Source organism: Glycine max, chromosome 13 (assembly GCF_000004515.6).
Source record: "Glycine max cultivar Williams 82 chromosome 13, Glycine_max_v4.0, whole genome shotgun sequence".
Lineage (NCBI taxonomy): Eukaryota > Viridiplantae > Streptophyta > Magnoliopsida > Fabales > Fabaceae > Glycine > Glycine max.
In genome coordinates, this window is record NC_038249.2 from 11,681,139 (window position 1) to 11,697,258 (window position 16,120).

The following is a 16,120-nucleotide window of genomic DNA, read 5'->3' on the forward strand; positions in this document are numbered from 1 at the left end:
CTTGCGTATTTTGCTGAACGATACTCTCACCCTCCAATAACATCCATTAACATATTGACTACACATGACAACGTACTTGCCACTCTTGTTCTTGACCACATCAAAATTAAATGAATGCATAAAATGAAATTGTTTAATGGCATTCACATCTACTTGTTTTGATTCAAATGTCAACCCTTCGTAAAGATCATTTGTACTAGCTCTCCCTCTCCTTTGATAAGGATTTGAGTACTCTTGATTTTCTAAAAGTTGGCTACTAATAGTTTCAAAATATAAAGATGACTCACTTTGATTGCTTGGTTCACCATGTTCATGAAAATCACGTTGTTGCTCGTCATCACTGAAGTCGCTAACATTATCTCTTATTATGGGTTCTTCAATAGCCATATGTATAAAAAGAGTAATTTATTAGTGAAATGTAATCATTGGAATGTATGTAACGTAAAAAAAAAAAACCTTTTTAAAAACCTTTTTGTGTATGTAACGCTAAAAAAATTATAACAATAACACTCTAAGTAACACGTCAAAATCAGAGAACCAACTAGTTGTTTAGATGCAACAGATGTAAGATTGTGTAAATGTGAATTATAAGTGACCACGAACCCTCCTTTTATAAGTTACATCGAAGTGAACAATGTTTTAGAACAATTCATGCTACATAATGTATCCACCATCAATAAAAATTATAATAGCTAAACACTAATACACTCAAACATAAAATAATAATTTAACAAAATTAATTTAACATGTATAATAATTTATCTAATTAAACCCTAAATGAATAATAAGTAAACACTAATATACTAAAACATAAAATAGTAATTTAACAAAATTAATTTAACACGTATAATAATTTATCTAACTAAACCCTAAATTAATAATAACTAAACACTAATATACTAAAACATAAAATAATAATTTAACAAAATTAATTTAACACGTATAATAATTTATCTAACTAAACCCTAAATTAATAATAACTAAATACTAATTTATGTTACATACACAATATATCGTGAAAGTATAATAATTATAAGAAATGTGTATACACCAAAAACAAAGTCATCAGGATATATATAAAATAATATGCATGAATAGTGAAGTCGTGTGATCTTCCACGACTTCAATAATTCAACATTGTTTCATGCTTCAATCCGCGCCATCCATTCTTTCATGATTCAATCTTGGCTGTTGACTCCAACAGTGAAATCATAGGAAGGAACACGACTTCAAAATCGTTTGTTTCTTCACGACTTCGTCAATCTGCAATTGTTGTTTTCATTCCATAATGTAGTGATATTTTGGGCGTTTAATGCAGGGATTAACATGTTGTTTTCCTTATGATAATGCAGTGATATTGTGTGCGTTGGTTGCAGGGATTAGCATGCAGTTAAAGTGCTGCAAAATACAGCCAAAAACTACACCATTTTTGTTTTACTTGGAGTTTGTTTAATGTAGTGTGTTGTTCAGTCAATGTGCAAGAATGAAAAAGCTGAAAACAACAGTGTTTTAATCTCATGAAGCTACCACATGGCTTCCATTTATGATTCGTGAAGCTAGCAATGAAAAAGCTAGGACTGAAAAAGCATACGAGCATGCAGTGTTTTAATGTTTGCACGTGGTAGCTTCAGAAGAGGAAGAGGATGCTGAAAACAAGCTTTGTACGCTTCAATAAATTGCACCCGTGAAGGTTTCACATGCATCAATAGTATAAAAGTAAATTTGTGTGTAAGAAGCATGCACATGCTACTCACAGCTGGTATATCGTGAAGCATGCTTATAGGCACATGAAATGATGTATGCGACCGTGGAATCTTGCCATTCACAGTTCCTATCTCGTGAAGGTATCTCATGAAGCATGCTTATAGGGTCTCTTACATGAAATGATGTATGATACCATGGAATCTTGCCAGAAATAAAGTAGTCAATAATAACTAATGTTGCCAACAATAATGCTACTCAATAATAACTTGAATCACAGACCAACATGCTTTAAGTTGTGTAATATTAGACTTTAGCAAGTGTGCAACAATATTATACAAGTTAATATATTAGAAGGTTTTACTTTTGCAAAAAAACATTGTGTCCATCAATACCTTACACCACCTTCCTTTCATTCTTCTCTATTCTTATTTTCATCCTTCTATCCATTTACCAATGACACATGCACAACCCTGGCCAGTTGATGGCTCCTTGTAGTGCTTATAAGACAACCATATTTCAAATCAAGTGTGGGAAGACCAAGAGAGAATGATTCGTCCAAGGTATACTTTTGTTTGGGCTTTTACCCACTTTGATCAAATAGATAATCGGGCAAAAAGTCTAATCACCTTAGCTGGTTTCGGTCATGTTATAAATGTCAGAAAAGTTGATATTAACCAATATTTGGTTAGTGCGTTGGTTGAACGTTGGAGAATGGAGACGCACACATTTCATTTTCCACATGGAGAGGCAACCATTACTTTACATGATGTGGCCCTACAGTTGGGTTTGAAGATTGATGGATTGCTGGTAACCGGTTTCATCACTAGTGATGTACGTGTTGTTTGTCAGGCATTACTAGGGGAAACTCCACCTGATAAGTATGTAAAGGATAAAATGATTTACCTAACTTGGTTGCAGCAAAATTTTTAGCAACTTCCCATTGATGTTGATGATGTTGTCATTGCACAGCATGCTAGAGCTCACATAATGATGCTCATAGGCAGCTGTTTGAGCCAGATACATCAGGTGCAAGAGTTTATTTTATGTATCTTCTTTTATTATCAAATTTAATTGAGGCAAGTCATTACAGTTAGGGTGCAGCAGTATTAGCATCCTTTTTCTGAGCTCTAGATCGGGCTGTGAAGTCGAACCAAACAGAAATTGGTGGATGTTTGTTGTTGCTACAACCATGGGCGTGAGACCGCATTAAATGTATTACCCCAAAGATAGATCACCTATCCATGGAAGAAGTACAAGAAGGACTCGAATTTCCTCTTGTACAAAGGTGGTCTCGTCGAAGGACCAAAACAAATATTCTCACCAATTCAGTGAGGTTGATACGCATCATATTTTATAGACTACATATAAATGAAGTTCATTTTTTAATTTTCATGACTTAACTATTTTTTCCAGTTTCTTATTCGATTATAAATATGTGACAATAATAATGTATGTGTTTCAGTTCTTGTGGACTCCTTATGACACACCAGAAATAAGACCATTAATTAATGATGTTGAGATATCAATGATTGTTTGAGGAAAAGTCCCTTTCATGACTTTATCATTCATTATTTTAAATTTTTTTTAAAAAAAATACATTTTAAGAATTCTCAATTTTTTTTTTTAAAAACATATTCTTATACAATTCTTTGAAAAATCATCTTAAAATATCTACATTTTAAGACAGTTTTTAGAATGCTCAATTTATTTTAATTTTTTAAAAAAATAACATTCTAATTCGATTCTTTGAGAAACTGTCTTAGATTGTAGACATTCTAAGATAGTTTTTATGAAAATCGTCTTAGAATTCTCATTTTTTTATTAAAAAAAGTCATTATAAGATAATTCTCTGAAAAATCGTCTTAGAACTGCATTCTAAAATAGTTTTTGGGAAAACTATCTTAAAATTCTCAATTTTTTATAACTATTTTAAGAAAAAAAAATTCAAAGATAGCTTTCAATGAAGACCATCTTAGAATGTCATCATTCTTATTTCTATGAGAATAATCTTAGAAAACGATTTCTTAGGAACCGTCATGGAAAGTCTTGATAGGAAGACTCTTTCTAATCGTGAATTTGGGTAATGAGGGACCTCTAGCTAAGGAAAATGAAGAAATAAGCTTGAAAATGAAGTGAGTGACCAGCTTGATCAATTAAAAGTTTTTTTTTTCTATTTAGTCTGAATATCTCGCTGCATCTAATTTGATGAGGGAGACAAACATAATATATGTGTCTTGTGAATGAATCACTACTAATATATGTGAATCCCAGTTTCTCTTTTTTGTTTTTATTTATTTATTAGTTTACTAGACTTTCTCAATACTGGTTGGTTGAAAAATATAAGGAATTAAGAATTGTATTTGACAGCGTTCCACTTGTGTATGTTTGTGTCGTGATGCATTAGCAGAAATATGATTTTTGAAGTTATAAAGAAAACAAGAATTCTTTGTTTATAGCAAAATCTTATTATATTCTTATTAAGTAGGAAAAACATCCTTTATTAGTTATGTGTATAATCTTAGTTTATTTAATCATGTATACTTATATTATCAAAACTATAAGTAAATAATATTGGATGTTGGATGTCGATAAAGAATATAAACAACAATAAATTTTACAAAACTAAAAGAAAAAAAAAACCATTTGAAGCACAACATAATTTTAAACCAACTTTTAATAATGGATTTTTAATTTTTATTTAAAAAGAGAAAATTATGATTTTAATTTGTATCCAAAATTTCAAATTGTTAATTTAGATTTTATTATTTATCTTATCGACAATTAATAACATTTCAAATTAATGATATTAAACCCTATTCGATTTTGTAAAAAGTTGATTGCGGGAGGTATGTGGATTTTGATATTTACTTCGAGTCAAATTGAACATATTACTGTTATAATTTTTTAATTCGGTAAATTTTTTAAAATAAAAAATGTTATCTCTTTGTTTTTAATTCAGCTATTTAAAAAAATGATAATTTTTTTTTTAATTCAGTTATTTTTAAAAAAACCTGAGCATTTTTTTTACAACAACCTGAACCGTTTTTATAATTATTTGATTTAAATTGAAATTAAAAACAAAGAAAACTGGACAGTTTAAACAAAATAAGCCCGTGTAATGGAGACAAAGATATAACTTATCAAGGGTAAAAGCCTTGCTTTATCTATTTACGTGCCATCCTTATTTGGTATTGAAATGCATTGCCTTCTCTAAAATTTTGTAATTTCCCTTGTCTCAGCCATTGTGTATATTTTCTTAAATGCATTGTTTTATCTATTTAATTTGTCTTCTGCATAAGTTGTTCCTATATATTATGAAAAAGTTAATTAGTTCTTGAATTGACCTTTTATTTTATTTGGAGTACATATTTTTTTTCTAATTTATCAGTCACTTCATTCTGTTACATGAGGGTTAATAATTACACAAGTTTGGATACCAATTTTATAACCGCTGATACGCACAACTTTCGGCAAATTTCCTTAGATGGGGCACTTTTAAAAACTATTTTCCCAAATGGGGTAGTTTTGAAAGAATTTACCTAAGGAGACTATTTTTTACGTGATCTGCATGGGGCTCTTAGCAAACCGCCATTGGCAATGGCGAGTTCGCTGCGCAACGCCCACGTAGCAGGGAAACCGCCATTCGTGTTGGCGAGTTGATGCCAGGTGGAACTCGCCACCTCTGCTGGCGAGTCAGCTAGTGGTTTCGAAAACCGCTGGTTTGACTAGCGGTTTTGCTTTGCAGGACGTGCAGACTTGCTTTGCAGTGCAGGTTTGCTTTTTCAGGCCGTAGACACGTTTTTCAGCAGTGAGACTTGCTTTTTCAGAGAAAGGGGAGTTGCAATTGCCATTGGCGAGTTAAGGGCAAGTTGCAACTGCCATTAGCGATTTAGGGCAGAAGGATTAGCCACTGCTAATGGCGATTTAAGGGCTTTATATACGCGAAATTCATCTCAACGTTGCCTGTGTACTCAGATTTCAGTTTTTAAAATTGTGAGTGTTTAGGAATTTCGCATAAGGTTTCGTATTTGCTTCTTTAGTCTTAAATATTTGAATCAGGTTTTTAGTTTCGAAATTAATAATTTGCGTTATAATTTTTTTTAAGTATGTTGTTGTTTGCTCAGATTTGTCCGCATAAGGTTATGGAATTTACTATAAATTGTGTTATAATTTTTTTTTTCAAAACTGTGAGTATTTAGGGATTTATCTGCATAAGGTTTCATATTTGAGGCTTAAATATTTGAATCTAGTTTCAAAATTAATAATTTGTGTTATAATTTTATGTAAGTAATTTTTTATAGTAGTTTGAATGTATAGTTTTTATTAATTTTATAATTAAATTAGTTTTATATTTTATTTCGTAGTTTCCAGTAAAATAATTTGTATGATAATCTTTTTAAGTAATTTTTAATTAAAACTAGATTTCAGCTTTCAAGTAATTTTTTTATTTCTTAGTTTTTTTAAGTAATTTATTTTATTTCATAGTTTCCAGTAAAATAATTTGTATTATAATTTTTTTAAAGTAATTTTTAATTAAAACTAGTTTCCAGTAAAATGATTTGTGTCATCAAATTTTTAATTAAATTACTTCAGTGTTGGTGTATATTAAAAACTAGATTTCAGCTTTCAAAAAGTGTGAGCGTTCTTGAGATTTAAATTTGTCCGCATAAGGTTTGAAATTTGCTTCTTGAGGCTTAAATTTGTGAATGAGGTTCGGAATTTTCAGTCAAATAATTTGTATTATAAAATAATTTTTAAGTCATTTTTAGAGCAGTTTGAATTTATAGTTTTTAATAATTTTTTAATTAAATTAGTTTTATATTTTATATGCTTGTTTGTGTGTATAAAATAGAAAAATTTTGTCATCATATTTATTTAAAGAAAATATTTGAGTCCTGAAAAAATTTGGTAAATATGAAATATTTAGTATATTTTTAATTAGATTAGGTTGGTGTTGATACTTTGTTAGTGTGTTAAAATTTGTAACATCATAATTATTTGAAGTAAATATTTTGAGTGTGGAAATTTATTTTAATATAAAGTTATAGTAATTTTTTAATTAGATAAGATTGATCTTCATCATTTGTTGGTGTGTGTTAAAAATTTATGAGCATTCAACTTGAACGGTATTTAATGACGAAATTATTTTGAGGTAGCTCATCTTCATTATCTAGTAAAATCCAGATGGTCAAAGCAGAGGAATAATTTCCTCTGGTATCTCTTCTTGACCTTGATAAATTGGGACAACTCGTCGAATGTGCAATTTGCAATTTTGTGTCTGGTTGTCCATCCCAAACATGTTCTGAAACATGTTTAGGTTGCATCCATAAAACGTGTCTTTCTATTGTACCAGACTTAATTTGTATACTTGATGAAGAAGACGACGACGAAGATGACATTCATACTGCAAAATAAAATATAATAAAAAAATTAACAACAAAAATTTAACATAAAAAAATTTAATTTGACTTACAACAAATTAATTAAAATCTCACTAAATAGCAAAATACATAAATTTGAACAACAAAATACTATACAAAATTAAAAATCTTTAAACTAAATAATATTAACATTCTAACAAAATTATAAATTAAATTACATAAAAAAACAAAAAATACTAACTAAAATACTATACAAATAACAAAATTAAAAATTTAAATACATACATAAATTTAAATAAATTACCAATTTATTTTCCGATAAATAAAATTTAAATTAAATTACATATATTACACAAATAAATTAAAATAAATCCAAAATATACTATGGAAAAAAAATTTAAACAATATATATATATATATATATATATATATATATATATATATATATAATTAAAAACGTATCAGATATTCCAATAAAAATTAAAAATAAATAAACTAAATAATATTAACATTCTAACAAAATTATAAATTAAATTACATAAAAAACATAAAATACTAACTAAAATACTATACAAGTAACAAAATTAAAAATTTAAATACATACATAAATTTAAATAAATTACCAATTTATTTTCCGATAAATAAAATTTAAATTAAATTACATATATTACACAAATAAATTAAAATAAATCCAAAAAATACTATGAAAACAAAAATTTAAACAATATATATATATATAATTAAAAACATATCATATATTCCAATAAAAATTAAAAATAAATAAACTAAATAATATTAACATTCTAACAAAATTATAAATTAAATTACATTAAAAACTTAAAATACTAACTAAAATACTATACAAATAACAAAATTAAAAATTTAAATACATACATAAATTTAAATAAATTACCAATTTATTTTCCGATAAATAAAATGTAAATTAAATTACATATATTACACAAATAAATTAAAATAAATCCAAAAAATACTATGGAAACAAAAAATTAAACAATATATATATATATATATATATATATATATATATATATATATATATATATATATATATATTATTAAGAACGTATCGTGTATTCGAATAAAAATAAAAATAAAATTATAACATATATATATAACACAAATAATTTTATTATTTTAGGATACTACTTAAAATTTAAAATTATCACCTAAACTAAACAAACGTAATATATATATATATATATATATATATATATAAATCTACACATATATAAAACAAATAATACCATACTAATTTATAAAATCTAAACAAAATAATATTATCAAAAACTAACCGAAAGCACAATTAATACTAACTTAACATATGTATATTAACCTAACTAATATTCTTAAAATAATATTTATAAATTAACTAAAATTAACCTAACATATATATATATATATATATATATATATATATATATATATATATATAACACAGCTAATAATTTACAACTTACAAAAATCTAACCTAAATAACATTAATATGTCTACTAAAATTAATTTAACATATATGTATATAACACAAAAGTATATAGCAAACAAGATAAAAATAAATTAACTTACCTCAAATACGTACTAAGAAAAGCAATTATACTTAACATATATATCACACAAAAAAAAATTATCAATTAATATTAATATATCAATTATACTTAACATATATATCACACAAAAAAAAAAAATTAAAAGTTTCAGTTAACAACATGCTTACCAATAACACAAACCCGTAGGAAGAGAACAAAATGGGTGCACTGGAAGCAAGCAGGAATAAGAGGAGAAGAAATGAATGCAGTGAAGAGTGAAGGGAAGGAATTAAAAAACGAATGCATGCATAAGGGAGCACCTTCTGGATTGCTTTATAGTCCAAAAATTTTTTGAACAAGCAAAACGCCAGTGATAGTGGCGATTTCCAACCCAGTCAAAGCCTGCTGCACCTTAGCTGCACCATATAGGTCTGCCTCTCTCCTGCACGTCCTGCAAAGCCAAACCGCCAATCAAACCAGCAGTTTTCAAAACCACTAGCTGACTCGTCAAGAGAGGTGGCGAGTTCCACCTGACATCAACTCGCCAACACGAATGGCGGTTTCCCTGCCACGTGGGCGTTGCACAGCGAATTCGCCATTGCCAATGGCGGTTTGCTAAGAGCCCCATGCAGATCACGTAAAAAACAACTCCCTTAGGTAAATTCTTTCAAAACTACTCAATTTGGGAAAATAATTTTTAAAAGTGCCCCATCTAGAGAAATTTGCCCACAACTTTCTCTCTTTTTTGGTCTCTCTTATGCTTAAAACCTCCTCTTCTTCTCCCAGGATCCTTCCGTATTCTTGCAGGTTTTCCTCCCAACTCATCTTTACAAATCTTTTAAATTTTTAGTTCCTTTATTTATTACTAGTTAAAAAAAAAATAAGTGAATTTTATAATTAAAAAATATAAGTGAATATTTTGATTTTCCTTTTCGGTGTCAAATTCACAATTAGGTACATAAAATAAATTAAAATTTCTTTAAAATTTTTTATACGAAAGAATTTTTTAATTTCTTTAAAATTTTAGATTGAGAATTCTAATTTTTCATGTTTAGTATTTATTTTAAAAAAATCACAAAAAAATTTTCATAGAAAGAAAAAAAATCCTATTTCTTAAGTTTAATTTTTTTTATTACAATAAAAAAATTCAAAATTATGGATTTGGAAAAAATAGAAGGAAGAAAATTCTATTTAAGCCTTTAAAAAAGAAAGCGTAACTGCCAGTCTCATAAACGACGTGTCGTTGCGCCACAAAATTGAAAATTCCTTTCGTGGCAGTGGAGGCACATAAAAAAAAAAAAATGCGGGGTGTTTAAATATGTTGTCTCTGTATTGTATTGTGTCACTTTCTTTGTTGTGTAGAAAACGAAAAGGAGAAGATGAAATGGGATATGCAGATGGAGGAAATCGAAGCGATTATGGAGAAAATTTGGGACCTCCACGATAAGCTCAGCGACGCCATTCACTCCGTCTCCAGATCCCACTTTCTCACTTCCGTCAAAACCCTCAAACTCAACAACTCTCCACCGCACCTTCCCAACGCCGCCGTCGCCGCTGCCGATGACCGCTCCTCCGGTTTCGTTTTCGTCAAGGACTTTAGACCGCTCGCCGTCGCCGATAACGACAACGATGACGATGACTCCGCCGTCCGCGAAGCCAAGAGCCTCAACGCCATCCGGACCGCCCTCGAGAACCTCGAAGACCAGCTCGAGTTCTTCCATGTGAGTTTTTTTTCTTTCTCTTTTCTCGAATTTCCTTTGTCCGTGTTGCTTTTCGATTTTTTGCTTATAATTTTCTTTGCGGTTTGCTGTTAATTAGGCTTGAGTCTGTTTTAATTGAATGCTTGTTGTGTTAAATGTTGTAAAATTTGGTGAAGTTTTGGATGTTAATTAGTGTTTCTTTTTTTCTTCCTCTTTTCTCGAATTTCCTTTGTCCGTGTTGCTTTTCGGTTTTTTGCTTACAATTTTCTTTGCGGTTTGCTGCTAATTAGGCTTGAGACTGTTTTAATTGAATGCTTGTTGTGTTAAACTTGTGAAATTTTGGATGTTAATTCGTGTTTCCGGTTCTTGACCTTTTGGTTCTCGCATTTTGTAACGATTAGGTATGTGCAATTTTTTTTTATTTTATGGAACTTAAGATTGAGTTTGAGTGTTTCCTTTGAGCCACAAAAAACACAGATGCACAAGATGAGTGTGTGATTATTACTAGTTTATAAATACAGATGCATGAGACGTGTCCCTTAAGCATATGTTAGAGTTCGATCTCAGGCTCATGTGTGTGTGCAAGAACAAGAACAAGAATGTATAAGAACGTATGTTGAGAGATGTCAATCCCTTAAATGAATTTTTTAGTACTATACTATGGGAGATTAGTCTCTGACACTCGGGCTAGATATACCTTGAGTTCACCCAAAAAATCGAGCGTGATTATTAATTTACTTGTATTTGGTATTCAGAAGCCAATTTTTGGAGTTCAACTGGTTCAAGTAAAGATGGTGATGGAGCTGAGCTCTCTGATCAGTTGTTTCCTTTTATTCGATGTTAAGGGAACTTAGCTCTTTATTGGGTTGTTAGTTAGGAGATAGTTGTGGGGGTGTGAATGTGTGCCGGACTGTTTCACCTTTTTAAATAAATTTATATCAATACATAGTACATACACCAATGATCTTTTGTTAAATAGCATTCATTGTATGGGGAATTAACTTTGTTAAACTGTATCTTTGAGCCTTTCCTTTGAATTGTGTGTCAGTTTTGATTTGGATTTTGAAATACACTGTTTGTGTATTATTGTACCTTTATTGAGTCAGTTTAGTTGTGAGTTGGACACTATGACTCATATGAACATGACCCCAAGGTGTAACCTGAGGAAACAACAGGAAGAATCATGTTTAGAATCAGATTTGATTAGTGAGGTTCCATTTGATGAAAATTGTGTCCTACTTTTATGTGTTTTAATGAAACTGTTTATGGACTTTTAGTTCTTCTGACTGCGATGATAGTGTTTATGGATATTTATCTTCAGAGCAGAAATCATTTTTAAGTTGACTGAAAGTCACTTCATTTTGTTGCAAGAAAGGAAGAGAACTCAAAAGTCATGTTTTCATTCAAATTTCAAGCGTTAGAACCTTGTAACAGATTGGGTCTTCTGTGAAACCTATTGTCATGGTTTCCCAGTTCTGACCATTTACTTCAGTGTTTCATCTGTTATTTGCCTCTTTACAATTTCTGTTAATGTTAACTACCAATCTTTCTTTTGGCCCATGAATTTTCTATACTCGTCCTTTTTTTCTGTCCTTACTTGCACATTATGTTTATGCTATCCAAGTGTTAGAAAATAGCATAAAATGAATTTGAATTTTGTTTCCGATAGGTCAAATGAGCTGCTAGAAAATTAAATTATGGGTAAGCTATCTTTTTAGTCCCTAAACTTTTTAGAATTTTTGTTTTTAGTCCCTGAAACTTTTACTTCTGTTTTTAGTCCCTTAACTTTTTTTCCGTCTTGACTTTTAGTCCCTTAACTTTATTTTCATCCTTACTTTTAGTTCCTTAAAAGGATTAAATGTAAGGACGAAAAAAAAGTTAAAGGACTAAAAATAAGGATGAAAAAAAAGATAATGGACTAAAAACAGAAATGAAAAGTTTAGGGACTAAAAATAGAAATTCTAAAAAGTTTAAGGACTAAAAAGATAGTTAACCCTTAAATTATACCACATGGTGGTTGAATTTTCATGTGTGTGTATCCACATGTTCAAATTTTTTTTTAATCTCCGGCCTTATTGCATCTTCATTTTCTCCCCAATCTAATGAGTTTTGGAAAAGTAAAAGATTTTCATTGTGAAAAATACTAATTAGTTGAGTGGTGGTTTTCATCTGGTTGTAGTCTTGGAGGATTAAGCCAAGATGAAGTCTGCCTTGTTTATTATTGTAATCATAAATTACATATTGTTACATAATTAAGGTTTGTTGCAGTATGGAATTTTTGCTTGAAGTAATTGTTACATGAATAATATAATATAATTGTTACATTAGTATGTTTGAATTATGCATCATAAGTATCATCATTTCACTGATGTTAATGTATTGAGGTTGAATAATGGACCTTGTATAATCTCTGTCATATCATACTTGTTAGACAAGGGCACTGCAGGATTAAGTCCTGAATTCAGATCCAATGGTATATGGAGCAAATTTATGGGTTATCTTCCATGTTATGAATTCATAGTGTCAAATTGTTGCTTCTGTGGCATTCAACAAATCAATTCAGGGTAATAGGGAAAATTAAGTTGGTTGTCTGATAAGGGATATATTAATAAGTGTTAAGTGATAATAGGAAAAGGGCAATGTTATAAATCACAAATGCTCCTATTTATATTACTAATCTTGGTCTAAGGAAAAAGCATAGCCCAGTAAGACAACTAACACCACATAACACTAATATTCTAACACTTCACATTAAGCTGAATGAATTGGCTTGTTACAAATGAACACCTCTAAAGAAAATAATATAATGTAGACTACGTAAACCATAGCTCGACATACAATTCTGAGAAATTAGGCATCCTAAAAGAAACAAATGATAATGTCATTATTGGAAAATTTAAGGTAACACAATGAGATGGATTAAATGGAAAACAGTCATACCCTAAAGAGCTAGTTAGGATGTTGTGTAGTGCAGTCAAGGTGAAACTGTGAAAAAAAGACATGATAGGATGAATGACAATCATCCACAAGGCCCAAACCTCTAACTGTATGTGTTTGTGTATGCGCATGTGTGTGCGCACACACGCATATGTGCAAGCACACACACACACACACACAAGCAAACGCAGCATCAATTTTGAATTTCACAAACCCAAAATCTTTGAAAACTTGCTGGGAATATATAAAGTTGAATTCAGCTAGAACATGTCCCCAATCGGCTCTAAAAGCAGCCTGTGGCTGTAAGGGAAGTAGAGAACTCAATCAAGCAAAGATAAACATCCAAAATAGATGGAAGCAGAGCCAAAATGAAGCAATCCACATGGAAAGCACCAAATAGATCTAATTTAACTGTAGCCAGAATACAGTATATCCCATTTAGGAATAAAACTCAAACAGTAGTAGGAGCAAGAATCCCACACCGCCAGGAGTAAAATCAAACATGGTGAAAACCAGAAAATGAAAACATCGGGATATACCTTGCAAAGGGTGGCTGCTTGGTTAAGGTTTTCACTAGTGAGTGTGGAGATGTGTGCTGCTTTTGGGGGTGGGGTCTTGGTAGTAATTATGTTTCACCTGTTAAGCTTAATAGGCGCCCTCTGAACCTGATGGCAATTTTCTTTTCCTTAAAAAGGGACTAGAAAATGGTGAAATGCAGGAAGACTATCTGGCTATGAAACTCGCAAGATTTTGGTGAGAAAATGAATCATTTTGGCCTGTTGAGATTTGGGAAGATCAAATAGGGATGATGTGGACAAAAAGGCCTGGCATAAACACTCCTAACATAACTAACTAACATGATATGACTTGAACCACTTGAATAACTGGCCCTAATACGATATCAGTCAAGATGAGATGGAACCCTCATATTCATAAAAGTTGACCCAAATGCAGGACAAGATAATAAAAAGAAATCATTGTTCCATGGAGAGGCAGGTTTGTATAACAGTTATAAGGTCGACTAATTAAAAGGCTTATGTTTTTTTTTTTTTTTTGGTAATGAAAGGGCTTATGGTTTGGTTAATGGGCAGAAATTTAATGCATAAAATAAACCAACAATACAGGAACATGCAATAGGCATTGTCTTTCCTCTTGTTTCTTCAGGAAATTAAGAAGTTTTATTAATCAGTTAATTGCAGGCTTATTTTTTTTCTAGCATTTTTTTTCTTGCTTTATATTACATGATATTTTAATGGGAGTCTGTTCTAATTTGGAACTTATTTTTTGTATGGCTGCAGACTATTCAAACCCAGCAGCGTGTTGAGAGAGATGCCGCAATTGCACGCTTAGAACAGAGCAGAATTGTTCTTGCAATGAGGCTGGCAGAACACCGTGGTAAAAAGTATAAAGTCATTGAAGAAGCTCTTGCTTTTATTGGAGATGTACATGATGCAGGCAGCCTTGTTGCGCCTGATGTTTTCTATGGACAACCAAACTGTTGTTCTGCTGAGAATTTAGCGACTGAGAAAGTGAAGAGATCTAATATTCTTATCAATATTTTTGTCTCAAGTTTCAATTTTGTGAAGAGATCTCTTGGATTGGATCATATGGGTGGAATAGTGGGCAATGCTGCATTGGTTGCAGTTAGCATGATAGCTTTGCTTCATTTACATCAGGTAACTAATCATGAGCAGCCATTTGGACAAGAAAATACTGTTCACAGAAACAGTACCGTGAGAAGAACGAGATTGGTTGGTTCTTCATCCGAAGCCCATTCCAGTAATTTGGATGTATTGTTAGCTAGAGGTTAGGATTAAACCTCTATCCCATAATGAAATGATGAGTGGGTTATGTTTTCAGTGTGTTCTTTTTTTCTCCTTTTTTGTGCTCTTGGTCCTTTTTTTTCCTCGGTTACAAAGAAGGCATGAAACCTGGTGTTGTGAAGGGAGGATAGGCTAAATCAGAGGCAAAGCTTGGTGTCACTTGTGCTAAGGCTCTTGAGCTCGTCTTCTTGGTTTTTTTGCCACCAAAAATTTTGAAAGTGGCATTATAGTTGATCTGAAAAGGTGCAAGATGTAGGTTGTGTTTGCTGGATTCCTTATTGAGGTGCAGATGCTTGAAGTTTTAGAGTTAGTTGAAAATTAACACAAATGTTTCTTCTTTCTCTGCTAGGTAGTGTCATCTGTGGTAGATTCCTGCGCAATTTTTGTCAACTTTTGTTGATGGAATGTGAATGTCTTGTACCTTCATTTTTCTTGTTACAATTTAGGCTAAAATATATGTTTGATTTCCTAACTTAATTTTTGGTTCTAAATTGGTCTCGTATGTTTTAAAAGTACTAAAATGATCCCCTAAAAAATTTTTTAGTAACACATTTGTCCTTCCGTTAGTTTTAACCCAAACGGCTGCATTAAACGTGTGTAATCGACAACTGTGGCTCCTCTAACTCCCGTGAAGATGCAGCTTTTAGCATCAGTTTAATCCTATGATTTTATGATAATGGAGAGATTGTAACCATGGACGAGGTTCACGTTGAAGAAATTCAATCTATCAGCATCGTACAGGGTGGACTCCAACAATGTTGTTGGCAGGATGACATTACCACTGTTCCATTCCACAGCAGAGGAGTCACAGGTGAAGCATGTTTGACGTCGTTAGTGATGCAAGATGTTACTAAAAATATTCTTTAAGGGATCATTTTAAAACTTTTAAAACATAAGAGATAAATTTAGAATCGAAAAACAAGTTTGGGGACCAAATATATATTTTAAATTACAATCTATTTATGTGGATACTTTTATGTTGCAATGTAGACCCAATTTTGGCGTTTTCCTTGGCATTTATCCAACAAATT

At 30.9% G+C, this 16,120-nt stretch overlaps 1 protein-coding gene across 1 annotated transcript; it reads left to right on the forward strand.

The window, feature by feature from the left end:
• The first annotated feature begins 9,952 nt into the window (after positions 1-9,952).
• LOC100804929 (plastid division protein PDV1) lies at positions 9,953-15,515 on the forward strand. The gene is made up of 2 exons (XM_003543894.4): positions 9,953-10,350; positions 14,565-15,515. Exons 1-2 carry the CDS (start codon positions 10,009-10,011, stop codon positions 15,075-15,077), a joined length of 855 nt encoding a protein of 284 aa, XP_003543942.1. The 5' UTR covers positions 9,953-10,008; the 3' UTR covers positions 15,078-15,515.
• Positions 15,516-16,120: the final 605 nt, after the last annotated feature.

Bases quoted from the DNA above. Each gene is read 5' to 3' on its own strand.
- LOC100804929 (XM_003543894.4), top strand. From the start codon at position 10,009: ATGAAATGGGATATGCAGATGGAGGAAATCGAAGCGATTATGGAGAAA. The intron at 10,351-14,564 runs GTGAGTTTTTTT...GTATGGCTGCAG, and splicing joins ACCAGCTCGAGTTCTTCCAT to ACTATTCAAACCCAGCAGCG.